Source organism: Notolepis coatsorum (assembly GCF_963971535.1).
Source record: "Notolepis coatsorum genome assembly, chromosome: 1".
Taxonomy (NCBI): Eukaryota; Metazoa; Chordata; class Actinopteri; order Aulopiformes; family Paralepididae; genus Notolepis; species Notolepis coatsorum.
The window spans coordinates 246132077-246148545 of NC_140165.1; the positions used below are offsets into that span (position 1 = coordinate 246132077).

General features: G+C 49.7%; 1 protein-coding gene across 1 annotated transcript in view; it reads left to right on the plus strand.

Annotated features, from left to right (window-relative positions):
- The window catches only part of dpf1 (double PHD fingers 1), a gene marked incomplete at its 3' end in the record, with an annotated part of 119007 nt that overhangs the window by 58913 nt on the left and 43625 nt on the right, over positions 1 to 16469 (plus strand). Inside the window, 1 exon segment of the mRNA XM_084309607.1 lies at positions 15504 to 15631. Within this exon segment, the coding sequence (XP_084165733.1) occupies positions 15504 to 15631 (128 nt within the window).

Below are 16469 nucleotides of genomic sequence, written 5' to 3' on the forward strand. Positions count from 1 at the left end.
TGAAGTCAGCTTTCTTGACTGCTGATTGACAATTCCATAAGCCTCCCCGTACTGTGACAGGTGTATTAGTGGCTGTAGGAGGGTAGGAGAGATTAGCCGGGTTGCTAGCAAACTGGCGTGGATGGGTAGAGTCAGTTCTGGAGGAGCAGATTGTGGATATAGGTATGAGACACATTGTCTTGTCAAGAGTGGCAGGGAGGAAGTAGAGAAATAGCAGTGTGGGAGGGAAATATAGGATTATGGTGTACTTAGCACTGGGTGGATCGGTGGATTCCTCGGCGGTGAACTCCAGGATAACTCCTCCTCTTTGTCCCTCTTCGTTTCTCGACGCTTCGCTGACGCTACACCAGCAAGCCCTAGGTTTCAGTGTAAAGCAATGTTTCTCAGTGAGAGTGTCCTGTCCTTCCTTAACAGAGCCCACGCTCGTGCTCCAGCAACATTTGTCTCTCCTTAAGCTCCCGCTCCTCTTTCCTCTCTTTAAGCTCACGCTCCTCTCTCCTCTCTCTCTCCTTAAGCTCACGCTCATGCTCACGCTCCTCTCTCCTCTCCTTAAGCTCACGCTCCTCTCTCCTCTCCTCACGCTCTTGGTGTAGCTGCCTCTCCTTAAACTCCAACTCTCTAACCCTCCATTCACCCTCTGCACCAGATAAAAGCGGAGACGCGTCAGACGAAGGAGGCTGCTCCACCCTCTCCTCAAGCACCTGCCCTCTAATGAGCAACACCCTTAAAGCACTCAAGGCAGATGGCTTCAACCGTTTCTCACTGGGAGAAAGCTCCACCTTGTAGTGTACAGCAAGCTCCAGAAGCTGTTCTTTGGAAAACCTCTCCAACAAGTCATGCGAAGGGAGATCAACAAAATCCCTAACGGAAGCCATCTTTCCTACACCAGCGCCACCACCCGTTCACCATAGAGTCACCAAAGAAACACCAAAGAACCACCGAAGAACGACTAAAGAACCACGACGAACCACTGAAGAACCATACTGAATGCCAAAGCCACTAATAACAACCATAAAGGGACGCTGTGGCAATGTGTGCTACGGAGCGCACATTTCAAGGACGTAAAAAAAACCAAAAAAAAAACCACACCCACCCTAAATAGACGTGACATACACTCAGGGTGTTAGGTGCTACCAGGTATGCTCAACAAACACTCAAACAAACAAAACAAAATAAATCCAACAAACAATTCCAAACAGGTGCGCCTTCTAACCTGATGTGACCACATACGCTTCTACGTCTAAACTGCAGGGGAAGAAAAAAAACCCGGCCTACCACATGTCTACCCTAAGAAACACTAATTCAAGCCCTACCACACTACCTGTGTTTCCTGGCCGCCCTAACCTACCTACCCTTAAACTAATGCCCTGTAGACCTAACCTTCTTCAACCACACCTGCTACCAGTCAAAGATCATATACAATCATTTCATTGACCGCCCCAGGAGTACGTGGTGCACCGGACGCTAACCCACAACCAGAAAATAATGTCCCTATCTACATGTGGTGCCTACTAAACTATATATTTTAACAGCATAAGTAGTCACATCAAATTACAAACAAATACGGCATACTCACCTGTTTGATGAAATGGCTCAGCCCCCACGTTACACCAAATGTAACGAACACCACCCAAATCATAATATGATGACACCCCGTGCAACACAAAAAAAAACACCAAACAAAGTTCTAGGGGTAAAAGATCCCGGACGAGCGCCCAATTGTTACGACCCTGGCTCAAGGCCCGCAACCTATGTGCAAAACCGACACCAAAACCTGTATATTAACTCAAGTGCTACTATATTAAGGAATTACTAGTGTAAGCTAAAAGGATAAGGACTGGAAGAACGTGACAATCTATCTGGTAACCCACACTCTTCTAAACACAGACCCTGCATGTGTGTGTGCCTGGCTGGTTTTAAACCTCCCAGCAGGTAACCAATCAGCACTAATTAACTAAGTGGCAGCCCTCACCTACATGCCCCGTGACACAGAGTGATCAGGCCTCTAGTACATAACACCCTGGTCCTCCTGTTTGAGGTGGTCTCACCCTGGTCCTCTTGTTTGAGGTGGTCTCACCCTGGTCCTCCTGTTTGAGGTGGTCTCACCCTGGTCCTCTTGTTTGAGGTGGTCTCACCCTGGTCCTCTTGTTTGAGGTGGTCTCACCCTGGTCCTCTTGTTTGAGGTGGTCTCACCCTGGTCCTCTTGTTTGAGGTGGTCTCACCCTGGTCCTCTTGTTTGAGGTGGTCTCACCCTGGTCCTCTTGTTTGAGGTGGTCTCACCCTGGTCCTCCTGTTTGAGGTGGTCTCACCCTGGTCCTCCTGTTTGAGGTGGTCTCACCCTGGTCCTCTTGTTTGAGGTGGTCTCACCCTGGTCCTCTTGTTTGAGGTGGTCTCACCCTGGTCCTCTTGTTTGAGGTGGTCTCACCCTGGTCCTCTTGTTTGAGGTGGTCTCACCCTGGTCCTCTTGTTTGAGGTGGTCTCACCCTGGTCCTCTTGTTTGAGGTGGTCTCACCCTGGTCCTCTTGTTTGAGGTGGTCTCACCCTGGTCCTCTTGTTTGAGGTGGTCTCACCCTGGTCCTCTTGTTTGAGGTGGTCTCACCCTGGTCCTCTTGTTTGAGGTGGTCTCACCCTGGTCCTCCTGTTTGAGGTGGTCTCACCCTGGTCCTCTTGTTTGAGGTGGTCTCACCCTGGTCCTCCTGTTTGAGGTGGTCTCACCCTGGTCCTCCTGTTTGAGGTGGTCTCACCCTGGTCCTCTTGTTTGAGGTGGTCTCACCCTGGTCCTCTTGTTTGAGGTGGTCTCACCCTGGTCCTCTTGTTTGAGGTGGTCTCACCCTGGTCCTCTTGTTTGAGGTGGTCTCACCCTGGTCCTCCTGTTTGAGGTGGTCTCACCCTGGTCCTCTTGTTTGAGGTGGTCTCACCCTGGTCCTCTTGTTTGAGGTGGTCTCACCCTGGTCCTGTTTGAGGTGGTCTCACCCTGGTCCTCTTGTTTGAGGTGGTCTCACCCTGGTCCTCCTGTTTGAGGTGGTCTCACCCTGGTCCTCTTGTTTGAGGTGGTCTCACCCTGGTCCTCCTGTTTGAGGTGGTCTCACCCTGGTCCTCCTGTTTGAGGTGGTCTCACCCTGGTCCTCTTGTTTGAGGTGGTCTCACCCTGGTCCTCTTGTTTGAGGTGGTCTCACTCTGGTCCTCTTGTTTGAGGTGGTCTCACCCTGGTCCTCTTGTTTGAGGTGGTCTCACCCTGGTCCTCTTGTTTGAGGTGGTCTCACCCTGGTCCTCTTGTTTGAGGTGGTCTCACCCTGGTCCTCTTGTTTGAGGTGGTCTCACCCTGGTCCTCTTGTTTGAGGTGGTCTCACCCTGGTCCTCCTGTTTGAGGTGGTCTCACCCTGGTCCTCCTGTTTGAGGTGGTCTCACCCTGGTCCTCCTGTTTGAGGTGGTCTCACCCTGGTCCTCCTGTTTGAGGTGGTCTCACCCTGGTCCTCTTGTTTGAGGTGGTATCACCCTGGTCCTCCTGTTTGAGGTGGTCTCACCCTGGTCCTCCTGTTTGAGGTGGTCTCACCCTGGTCCTCTTGTTTGAGGTGGTCTCACCCTGGTCCTCCTGTTTGAGGTGGTCTCACCCTGGTCCTCTTGTTTGAGGTGGTCTCACCCTGGTCCTCTTGTTTGAGGTGGTCTCACCCTGGTCCTCTTGTTTGAGGTGGTCTCACCCTGGTCCTCCTGTTTGAGGTGGTCTCACCCTGGTCCTCTTGTTTGAGGTGGTCTCACCCTGGTCCTCTTGTTTGAGGTGGTCTCACCCTGGTCCTCTTGTTTGAGGTGGTCTCACCCTGGTCCTCCTGTTTGAGGTGGTCTCACCCTGGTCCTCCTGTTTGAGGTGGTCTCACCCTGGTCCTGTTTGAGGTGGTCTCACCCTGGTCCTCTTGTTTGAGGTGGTCTCACCCTGGTCCTCCTGTTTGAGGTGGTCTCACCCTGGTCCTCTTGTTTGAGGTGGTCTCACCCTGGTCCTCCTGTTTGAGGTGGTCTCACCCTGGTCCTCTTGTTTGAGGTGGTCTCACCCTGGTCCTCCTGTTTGAGGTGGTCTCACCCTGGTCCTCCTGTTTGAGGTGGTCTCACCCTGGTCCTCCTGTTTGAGGTGGTCTCACCCGGGTCCTCCTGTTTGAGGTGGTCTCACCCGGGTCCTCCTGTTTGAGGTGGTCTCACCCTGGTCCTCTTGTTTGAGGTGGTCTCACCCTGGTCCTCCTGTTTGAGGTGGTCTCACCCTGGTCCTCTTGTTTGAGGTGGTCTCACCCTGGTCCTCCTGTTTGAGGTGGTCTCACCCTGGTCCTCTTGTTTGAGGTGGTCTCACCCTGGTCCTCCTGTTTGAGGTGGTCTCACCCTGGTCCTCCTGTTTGAGGTGGTCTCACCCTGGTCCTCCTGTTTGAGGTGGTCTCACCCTGGTCCTGTTTGAGGTGGTCTCACCCTGGTCCTCCTGTTTGAGGTGGTCTCACCCTGGTCCTCCTGTTTGAGGTGGTCTCACCCTGGTCCTCCTGTTTGAGGTGGTCTCACCCTGGTCCTCCTGTTTGAGGTGGTCTCACCCTGGTCCTCTTGTTTGAGGTGGTCTCACCCTGGTCCTCCTGTTTGAGGTGGTCTCACCCTGGTCCTCTTGTTTGAGGTGGTCTCACCCTGGTCCTCCTGTTTGAGGTGGTCTCACCCTGGTCCTCTTGTTTGAGGTGGTCTCACCCTGGTCCTCTTGTTTGAGGTGGTCTCACCCTGGTCCTCTTGTTTGAGGTGGTCTCACCCTGGTCCTCTTGTTTGAGGTGGTCTCACCCTGGTCCTCTTGTTTGAGGTGGTCTCACCCTGGTCCTCTTGTTTGAGGTGGTCTCACCCTGGTCCTCCTGTTTGAGGTGGTCTCACCCTGGTCCTCCTGTTTGAGGTGGTCTCACCCTGGTCCTCTTGTTTGAGGTGGTCTCACCCTGGTCCTCTTGTTTGAGGTGGTCTCACCCTGGTCCTCTTGTTTGAGGTGGTCTCACCCTGGTCCTCTTGTTTGAGGTGGTCTCACCCTGGTCCTCTTGTTTGAGGTGGTCTCACCCTGGTCCTCTTGTTTGAGGTGGTCTCACCCTGGTCCTCTTGTTTGAGGTGGTCTCACCCTGGTCCTCTTGTTTGAGGTGGTCTCACCCTGGTCCTCTTGTTTGAGGTGGTCTCACCCTGGTCCTCTTGTTTGAGGTGGTCTCACCCTGGTCCTCTTGTTTGAGGTGGTCTCACCCTGGTCCTCCTGTTTGAGGTGGTCTCACCCTGGTCCTCCTGTTTGAGGTGGTCTCACCCTGGTCCTCTTGTTTGAGGTGGTCTCACCCTGGTCCTCCTGTTTGAGGTGGTCTCACCCTGGTCCTCTTGTTTGAGGTGGTCTCACCCTGGTCCTCCTGTTTGAGGTGGTCTCACCCTGGTCCTCCTGTTTGAGGTGGTCTCACCCTGGTCCTCTTGTTTGAGGTGGTCTCACCCTGGTCCTCTTGTTTGAGGTGGTCTCACCCTGGTCCTCTTGTTTGAGGTGGTCTCACCCTGGTCCTCTTGTTTGAGGTGGTCTCACCCTGGTCCTCCTGTTTGAGGTGGTCTCACCCTGGTCCTCTTGTTTGAGGTGGTCTCACCCTGGTCCTCTTGTTTGAGGTGGTCTCACCCTGGTCCTGTTTGAGGTGGTCTCACCCTGGTCCTCTTGTTTGAGGTGGTCTCACCCTGGTCCTCCTGTTTGAGGTGGTCTCACCCTGGTCCTCTTGTTTGAGGTGGTCTCACCCTGGTCCTCCTGTTTGAGGTGGTCTCACCCTGGTCCTCCTGTTTGAGGTGGTCTCACCCTGGTCCTCTTGTTTGAGGTGGTCTCACCCTGGTCCTCTTGTTTGAGGTGGTCTCACCCTGGTCCTCTTGTTTGAGGTGGTCTCACCCTGGTCCTCTTGTTTGAGGTGGTCTCACCCTGGTCCTCTTGTTTGAGGTGGTCTCACCCTGGTCCTCTTGTTTGAGGTGGTCTCACCCTGGTCCTCTTGTTTGAGGTGGTCTCACCCTGGTCCTCTTGTTTGAGGTGGTCTCACCCTGGTCCTCCTGTTTGAGGTGGTCTCACCCTGGTCCTCCTGTTTGAGGTGGTCTCACCCTGGTCCTCTTGTTTGAGGTGGTCTCACCCTGGTCCTCCTGTTTGAGGTGGTCTCACCCTGGTCCTCTTGTTTGAGGTGGTCTCACCCTGGTCCTCCTGTTTGAGGTGGTCTCACCCTGGTCCTCCTGTTTGAGGTGGTCTCACCCTGGTCCTCTTGTTTGAGGTGGTCTCACCCTGGTCCTCTTGTTTGAGGTGGTCTCACCCTGGTCCTCTTGTTTGAGGTGGTCTCACCCTGGTCCTCTTGTTTGAGGTGGTCTCACCCTGGTCCTCCTGTTTGAGGTGGTCTCACCCTGGTCCTCTTGTTTGAGGTGGTCTCACCCTGGTCCTCTTGTTTGAGGTGGTCTCACCCTGGTCCTGTTTGAGGTGGTCTCACCCTGGTCCTCTTGTTTGAGGTGGTCTCACCCTGGTCCTCCTGTTTGAGGTGGTCTCACCCTGGTCCTCTTGTTTGAGGTGGTCTCACCCTGGTCCTCCTGTTTGAGGTGGTCTCACCCTGGTCCTCCTGTTTGAGGTGGTCTCACCCTGGTCCTCTTGTTTGAGGTGGTCTCACCCTGGTCCTCTTGTTTGAGGTGGTCTCACCTTGGTCCTCTTGTTTGAGGTGGTCTCACCCTGGTCCTCTTGTTTGAGGTGGTCTCATCCTGGTCCTCTTGTTTGAGGTGGTCTCACCCTGGTCCTCTTGTTTAAGGTGGTCTCACCCTGGTCCTCTTGTTTGAGGTGGTCTCACCCTGGTCCTCTTGTTTGAGGTGGTCTCACCCTGGTCCTCTTGTTTGAGGTGGTCTCACCCTGGTCCTCCTGTTTGAGGTGGTCTCACCCTGGTCCTCCTGTTTGAGATGGTCTCACCCTGGTCCTCCTGTTTGAGGTGGTCTCACCCTGGTCCTCCTGTTTGAGGTGGTCTCACCCTGGTCCTCCTGTTTGAGGTGGTCTCACCCTGGTCCTCCTGTTTGAGGTGGTCTCACCCTGGTCCTCCTGTTTGAGGTGGTCTCACCCTGGTCCTCCTGTTTGAGGTGGTCTCACCCTGGTCCTCCTGTTTGAGGTGGTCTCACCCTGGTCCACCTGTTTGAGGTGGTCTCACCCTGGTCCTCCTGTTTGAGGTGGTCTCACCCTGGTCCTCCTGTTTGAGGTGGTCTCACCCTGAATAAACATCATGCATGTGAGCAGGAACGAGGACAAAACTACCAAAATGAAAGAAAGTTCCTGCAAGTTTGAAGTCCCTTTTTCACAGCATAACGTTGGCATACTTCAGACAAGGGATGTAAATTTTGACAAATTTACATGGCAATTAAAGTTACATAACCTAGTAAGTCGCAGACGCCAGACGTGACTGACAGCTCTTGTATTATATGCAGCCGCTGTGGGTGGAGATGACTTAATCTGTATCCTTCCAGCAAGTTTGAATAATCATAATATATGTGCATTTAAAAATTATATTTACATTGATGAGACTTGCAAATCTAAAGGGGTTGTTCTGACAACTCTTATGTGATTTAAATTCACATTCCAATCAGTGATGCAAACCTACATACGTGGGGAGACCCACCACCGAAAGGAGACACAGTTTCATTCTCTAGTTGATTGAGTGAACTTGTAAACGTGAGATTTTAATTACATTTGCTGGATTCAGTTTTGCAATGGTTTACAGAACCAGTACACTACAGAGGGTTAACCCTTTCACTACCACACTACAGAGGGTTAACCCTTTCACTACCACACTACAGAGGGTTAACCCTTTCACTACCACACTACAGAGGGTTAACCCTTTCACTACCACACTACAGAGGGTTAACCCTTTCACTACCACACTACAGAGGGTTAACCCTTTCACTACCACACTACAGAGGGTTAACCCTTTCACTACCACACTACAGAGGGTTAACCCTTTCACTACCACACTACAGAGGGTTAACCCTTTCACTACCACACTACATATGGTTAACCCTTTCACTTCCACACTACAGAAGGTTAACCCTTTCACTACCACACTACAGAAGGTTAACCCTTTCACTACCACACTACAGAAGGTTAACCTTTCACTACCTCACTTGATGTAAACAAGACGAAAGTCTTTCTCTGGTCTGCATCCCCTTATCAATTGTGTGTATTGAGCTGTACTGTACTGTACCCATTCTGCCATCTGTTAATTAACGTTTTCAATCAATCAATCAAACCCTTTCACTACCACACTACAGACGGTTAACCTTTCATTACCACACTACAGAAGGTTAACCTTTCTCCCCTACACTAGAGAAGGTTAACCCTTTCACTACCACACTACAGAAGGTTCTATATCATACTGGCTGCCGCTCAGCGTCATCTGCACTAACCTCACTTCGTGCACCCGCACTGAATAAAAATCCACAATGTACCTTTACATACCAACATCCGTCTGGCCACACCCCTATCCGCTACCTTCATAAGCAGGTGTGTGGTCACCTACTCGCCTCCTTCTTCACTTTCACCACAAGGAAGTGCCTGTTGTATACATCACTTGACGAGGTTGTTAAGCTGAGGAAAGTTGAGAGGAAAACGGAAGATAAGGAGATACGTTGACATTATATCTTTATTTTCGAGAAAATACGGCGATATTGTCTTCGTCACTGGAGTGTCTGGAAGATGATGATCATTCTGACCTCCACCGGCTTTTTCGTATTAGGGGCTCGCGCCGCTGATATACTCCCCAACTGCAGTCCTCCTTGCTGCGGCTGGATGGGTATTGACCCTCCGGTCATACAGCTGGACTGTGGGAGGCACCGGCTGTTGTGAGAAACCGGTTTGCTTCCGTGCTGGGTGAGTACTGTTTTGCTTGCGAGCACTAGTTGTCTGTTAACCCTATGGGGGTTAGCTGACAATTTTACGGAAGCCGGCCCCGGATTGGGGTCCTCTGCTCGGCTTCTTAAGCGGCGGACGGAGGATCTTGGTCTGACGCCCATGATGGTCAACCTAGTGGGCCGCGACCGAGACCTGGTTGAACCCAGGATTCTCTGGACAAGCGGATGCTTCTCTGTCCCGTGCAGGCCCCATCTTTCACGTGAATGTGAAAGTACACCCTAAGGCACGAGGAAAAGTGGGCATGGATCTTCGTTATCGGAAGATCCATGCTCAAGTCGGCTGCAGCCTGGATGGGAATTCTGCCGGCTCCGCTGTATGTCTGGTAAATCACAGTTGAAAACTGTGTTTGACATTTCTTTTTCTCTTCCCTCTTAGGATGGGGAGGGACTCAGGCGGCGGCCTGTCTGAAGTGTGGCTTATTATGTCGTTGTGTACAGTTCAGGTGATAGCTGCTTAGCTGGCGTGCTAGTTTGTGGCCTACGGTTGTTAGCCAGTCAGCTGTTAGCTGCGGCGCTAGCTCGTTGTGTTCACTAGGCTAGTAAACGTTAGCTTGTTGCTATCAGTCGGTCGGCTGTTAGCTTAATGCTACACTGTTGAACGTTACTGTGACTATAACATGCCTTTAACACTCTGACTACGACATCATCTTTGACAGAGGATGTTAGTCGACCCTACACCCAGGTGCCATGCCAGCGAGGACTTCGTCAACATGGAGAACGGCGGCTGGGTGGCGTAGCGGACATACCCTCATCACCAACACAGGAGATGCTGGGTTCGACTCGGTGTCCCGTTGACCAATGTTGCAGTCCTCTTGGCCTGCGCTCAGGGTGAAGGTAGGAGTCCTGACCGGACTTTAAACACTTCTTCTTTTCTTCCCTTCTAAATGTTTTGTAATAAAAATGTTTCCAAAACATGTGTTGCTGCAATACATTGAGGATACGACGCGTGTTGTGTGTGAATTGTCTTGTCACTGGTATAGCTTCTCTCTCCATAGTAAATCGGCGTTGTTTTTTACATGTGTAAAAATGAACTGGTTAGTTGTGATGAGAACATGTGTGTTCATGTAACGTTTGTAACGTGGGTGAACTCACAACTAAGAGGGTTAGTTAACCTGTGAAGCTATGCTTAGTGACATGTGATTGAGGAATGAATCTTTTTCTCAGCCTGTGATGACAATGAACAGCATGTTCACATATTAACAGGGGTACCTGTTCAACTTGGTCGTATCAAGGGTAAGATAGGAGGGGTGACACCACGGTTTCCCTGGGGCTTCCCCCCCCTCCTCTCAGACATGTTTGTTTACAATATATTGTGTCACTGTGTTTGTGGGGATACGATGTAACCCTCAGCTTAAGTTGCTGGGGTTGTGCTTCCGCTTGAGAAAAAATGTTTTCCTAAAGAAAATGTTGTTTGGTCACTTATCATGTGTGCTTAGCAAGGTCTGTGGCCATTACATAATCGAGGATTTGTGTCTTCTCTCGTTATGAAAAACGGCGTTCCTCTGTAGTAAGAGTGTACTTTTGCCATTTTTTGTTGTGATGAAGGGTTGTGTGTGTCGTTGTGATCTACAACTGGGTTAGGTTTGGCCCACAGAAGCACATGTGTAAGTCTGGACCGGGGCTCTTAAAGGGGCCCTCTCTGTTCTGTGTTTTTTCCTTAGTAAAACTCAGATAGCAGGTTAGCACATGAGCTATGTGAAGCTGTTAGATGCTTCATGTAGCATGCTATGACTGGGTCATGCTCTACTTTGTCATTATATCGTATCAGGGGTGACGGGTCCTAAAGGGGTGAACTGGTAATCCATTCCTCCCCTTTTCTGATTGGTCAGGGGTTAAAACCCCCTGTCCTTCAGGGTTCCTGTCACGTTGCTGTTCGGCACGTTACAGGGTAGGGGGGGGGGGGGAGTTTCCTGGTCCCACGCCCTGAAAAATTGGGCGTGTGCACCGCTGAAATTCCCCCGCCATAGAGTACGTCACTGAGCGCGTCTCTATTGGTAAGACTTCCATGAGTTGTTCGGGTTCCATGTTATGGATCTGTTTCAGGGAGTTGTCAGAGCTCCTTCCCAGTGAGGGAGCCTCCTCAGAGTTTCAGAGCCTCCTCCTCAGATTGTCAAGGTGAGTAGAACTTCAAAAAGGAGTTCTGCTCTATTGTGTGTGTATTTGATTCAATTCGATTATTGAGTGTGTATTGGTTCAGTGCCTCCTCCTCGGAGAGCCCTAACCCAAGTGTTACATAGCTCAATGTTGCAATATTTCTTTTCAATCTATACAGCTCGCGTGGGAAGTCTCTCTGGGGATTCCCGTCTCCTCCCTGTGGCGAGGGTGGCGGGATGTAAAAATGAAAAAAAATTTACCCTCAGCCGCGTCACGTGGGATTCATGTCAGTCTGTGTTTCTTTCTTTAAAAAAATTTAAAAAAAAAAGAGGAAAGAACATGAAGCACGATGGCTCCTTGTCGTTCTCCCAGGCGACTTGGAGGAACAATGTCTGGTGTCTTGTTAGACTATCCATTGATGTGTTTGGGTCTCGACGCGTACATAGTTCTGGCTCGGGGTGTTTCTGATAAGAATCACGCATGAGGCTGGTACGCCTTGGTTGCTCGTTATTAAAACGGCGTTTTTATAGGGCAACTGGGATGGAGGTTTTCTCTTCCGAGCGCCTGTTACTAGGTCTCGACGAATTCTCGTTCATATCTGGGGGATGTTAACGGAATAGATCAAAACATAGGTAGAGGGGTCTCACGCCCTTGGGGTGGTCCACTGAGCGCGGTACGAATGGGACCGTCTGGGTGGCGCCCTCTTTTCATGTTTTAGATCGACACGCGTACCTACCCCCTCTCTTGGAGTGGGGATGTCGGCGTGATTAGGGCACGGGACTGGTTCTGGTCACGCTGGTCCAGGTCAGTTAAACCCGTTGTCCGCCGGGGACGCAGATCTGCTGTTCTGGTACCCTGAGGGACTTGTGCTTTTTTCGGGGGGAAAAATGCCGGGTCGGCCCGTGTGTCACAGGGTTGGGCGTTATGGAGACCCTTTGCTGGGTACATGTTGTACCCTGCACTATCATGAAGGGGCTGGTTCTCCATTCTTTTCGCTCCTCACGCATGGCGAAGAGGGGGCTGTTGGGGTGGTCTTCTGGACCTCCTCTGGCATCCCTGTGTGCTTCCCGGGCCGCCGGGCCCGGTCCAAAGTTGTGTTTCGTCGACCCGTAGGCCTGGAATAACCCCTTTTTGAAAACTGAAACACTTGTACTGCGGTATAGCCAGTGTATACCCGCAGGTGTGTTTTGGAGTTTTTTCTTCAGGGGTTATAGGAACAACCACCGCATGTGGTACCAAGAGGGTGGTTGATTCCCTGGTGTGTTGGAGCAGAGTCAACTCCCGGGTTACCCGGTTGAGTGTGCCCCTGCACGTTCATGACGCCTGCTAATCGTGTCAGCCTTCTCTGCCTCGGCCCCTCTGGGTCGGGGTTTTTTGGTGGAGGCTTTGTCATGGTGCGCAACAATGCCAGCATACGCCCCTTCCGCCGGGGTGCTGTTTTCAGTTGACCCCTTTGGCGCCTGTCTCGTCCGCAGTGCTCCAGGCTCGGGTCAAACGCCTGCTGCCTGGATTGAGAGTCCGACCCCTTCTGGTGGTCGTCTCCCCGGTGCGCTGCCTGCTCCCGCTGTAGTGTAGCCTCTTGTGTGCTTCGAGTTACAGCCATGCTGACTGCCTGAGTGTGCCAGGGTCAGTGTGCCAGGCGGCGTGCTAGTGATTTTGGGGGCAGTAACGAGGTTTGTTCCTTCCGTTCGTTCCCTGGTGGCATGCGGGTTGTGCGTGTGCGTAGTCGTGGGGTCAAGCCACGGTCTGCTCACCCTGTGCGTTGAGTTGCTCGAGTTCCTCTTCGCACGGTCGGATCCGTCTCCCTCCCGTCCTCCAATAGGGAGGGTATCCTCCATTAGGGAGGGTCGGAGGGCTCGGTCCTCTCTGGTCTGATGGCTCAGCTCCTGTAGTACAGATGACGCTGAGCGGCAGCCAGTATGATATAGAACGTAAGGTTATGTATATAACCAAGTTCTATGAATACTGGTGACGCTCAGCCTCGGGACGCCACTGCGGCCCTTGATCTCGCCTTGTGGTGAAAGATTGGGAAGGAGGCGAGTAGGTGACCACACACCTGCTTATGAAGGTAGCGGATAGAGGTGTGGACAGATGGATGTTGGTATGTAAAGGTACATTGTGGATTTTTATTCAGTGCGTGTGCACGAAGTGAGGTTAGTGCAGATGACGCTGAGCGTCACCAGTATTCATAGAACTTGGTTATATACATAACCTTACGTTAACCTTTCTCCCCTACACTACAGAAGGTTAACCTTTCACTACCACACTAGTAAAAGGTTAACTGTCTGTAGTGTGGTAGTGAAAGGGTTAATTCAGTCAGGAAAAGCTCATGAGCACAGCCGCGTGATTTTTTTTCGTAGCCGCAGTTTGCGAAGACGCTCTCTGATTGGCTAGCCCGCGTACAATGTTACTTGTTTATTGCACAATGTTGATTCTATTATATGTTATTTGCACATCGTTGCGGGCAAGACCACCCGCATTTCATTGTATACTTGTATGCCGTGACAAATAAATCTCTTGACTTGACTTGACTTGACTTGTACAGCGAATACCCTCTCTGATTGGTTTAGCTCCGAAGGGCTCTTCCGCCTTGTACATATATATTCTCTGCTTCGAAGTGGTTATGCTTTGGCCCTCTTTCGAAGTGGGTTATGCTTAGAGTTTATCTTTAGAGCAGGGCGATGAACCACCAGCCCTGATTCCAAACTCTAAGCATAACCCACTTCGAAAGAAGGCCAAAGCATAACCACTTCGAAGCAGAGAATATATATGTACAAGGCGGACATTTCTATCCCAGAGCCCTTCGGAGCTAAACCAATCAGAGAGGGTCTTCACTGTACGCAAGCTAGCCAATCAGAGAGCGTCTTCGCAAACTGTGGCTACGGAAAGAAATCATGCAGCACAGCCAACTCTCAGGATGTTGAGGGGGGCGTGGCTTAGTGCACCCTCTCTGAGCACAGCCAACTCTCAGGATGTTGAGGGGGGCGTGGCTTAGTGCACCCTCTCTGAGCACAGCCAGCTCTCAGGATGTTGAGAGGGCGTGGCTTAGTGCAGCCACCAACAAGTATCTGTTAAAGGCCCACTTGCATGTTGTATTTTTGTTCAATAAACAATGTGGACTAGGCCAACGGTGACTTTCATGAAGAGGGGAAAAATTGACCCAGTTTTAGCGTTTTTATTAGGGATGTCCCAATACATTTTTTTTGCTCCCGATCCGATCCCGATCATGTGATTTTGAGTATCTACCAATACCGATCTTTCCCGATCCGATAAAAAAAATTTTTTATCCCAATTTCTCACATTACATTCACCCTGAATGTTGACGTTATCCAGGTGAAAAGTTAACTTCATTCAAGCGAGGCATTGCAATCCTTTCATCATCATTTGATCATTTGATGTATAATTAAATCAAAGGAAATGCGTTTGTTTTGGCAAAATTCTTCTGCTCTGTGACAATAAATAAATGAATGCCAAGTCCCTTCACCCTAGCAGCTAGGAAGGATGACAGAGGAAGGGGGGGGATGAGTGTCACAGGGCTGTGACCCAGTTTGTTGTCAAAGGCCTGCACCCCTTCTCTACAGTGGAGTCCAAGGGCTTTAGGTAACAACTAATCATTCAGTGTATATCGTTTTTTTTATCTTACATTTGTTGTTTATTATAAAAAGTCTATAATTCAGACACATTTAAAACATTGTTGCTGCTGTTGCTTAAGAAATTATATTTATTTATTATATTTATTTATAAAGTTATATAAAAGAACATTGCTGCTGCTGTTGCTGAAGTAATAATATTTATTTATAAAGTTATGAATAATAAAGCAATGTCGATAAAGTACCGAACCGTTAAGCAGTATCGATAAGAGTAGTAGTTTCGATAAAATCCTAACGATCCCTAGGTAGAACACGCATATTTTGAATGCCTTCGGCAGACTTCAAATGAGCCATTTTAATCTAGATTAACTCCAGGATTGCAGATAGATGAATCTAGATTAAAATAATTAATCTATGCCCACCTCTAGTGTATATGTATGAATGTATGTATTTATGTACAGTATATATGTGTGTATATATACTGTATATATTGTATGTATATACAGTACAGTACAGTATGCATTTTACTGTACTGTATTGTATTTCTATGTTCAGGACCACAGGAAGACTAGAGGCTCACTTAGCTGCTTCTAATGGAGATCCTTAAAGATGCTATAGATAGTTTTATGTAGAGCAATCATACATTTTTTTTTAAAACATCTTAAACGTCTAACAGAGCTTATAGACAGGTGTGTATTGCTTTCCCCCACAAAATAATGATTGATTCATGAAATTCATCACGTGGAATGCACCTGATTGGATAAATGACATGCTGGTGCTATAGTGCGACATCTAGTGGCTGAATGTTACCTATAGCACCTTTAAATACACAAACATAAACACCGGTACACCACCCAGTGATCCCTGTGGTCTCATGAACGGTACCCGTCTCCACCCTAGACTACGAGGCCTCCCTGAAGAAGGAGGGCGGTGTCCCAGAAGGCCCTGTGCTGGAGTCCCTGCTGGCTGGAGACACACTGGACAAGAAGGTGGAGACCAAAGAAGAGGAACCCATGAGCGAGTGTCAGGTGAACACACACACACACACACACACACACGCACACACGCACGCACACACACACACACACACACACACACACACACACACACACACACACACACACACACACACACACACGCACGCACACGCACACACAGAACATAAAAAACAAAACATGTATTCATGTCCCAAGAACGCCATGACAGCAACATCATTGATTTTGATAAACCACATTTTTACACGATCAGACCATATCCATCAGGCCTGGTCTGCTCAGTAGGGGATCATACATAACATCCTTCTGTCCAGACCAGTCACACCTCTCTCTCTCTCTCTCTCTCTCTCTCTCTCTCTCTCTCTCTCTCTCTCTCTCTCTCTCTCTCTCTCTCTCTCTCGCTCTCGCTCTCGCTCTCTCTCTCGCTCTCTCTCTCTCTCTCTCTCTCTCTCTCTCTCTCGCTCTCTCTCTCTCTCTCTCTCTCTCTCTCTCTCTCTCTCTCTCTCTCTTTGTTATCCGTTTAGTAGTTTTGATTTGTTACACTTATTTTGTTTTATTTGTTTTATCTGTATCTCTTATTTGTATTCATTTTGTTTAGTTTAGTTTGTCATTTGTGTGTCAGCGTGACGGCTCTAGAAAAGAAAAAACGAAATGTTTTCTCAAAAATACGTCTGAATAATCCTGTAAGGGATGGGCAGACACGGAAATAAAATCCTTCACTCCTTCATTCATCCACTCATTCACTTGTTCACTCACTCCTCCATTCACTCCTCCATTCACTCCTTCATTCATCCACTCATTCACTCATTCACTTGTTCACTCACTCCTCCATTCACTCCTTAATGCATTAATTAAATCATTCATTCACTTG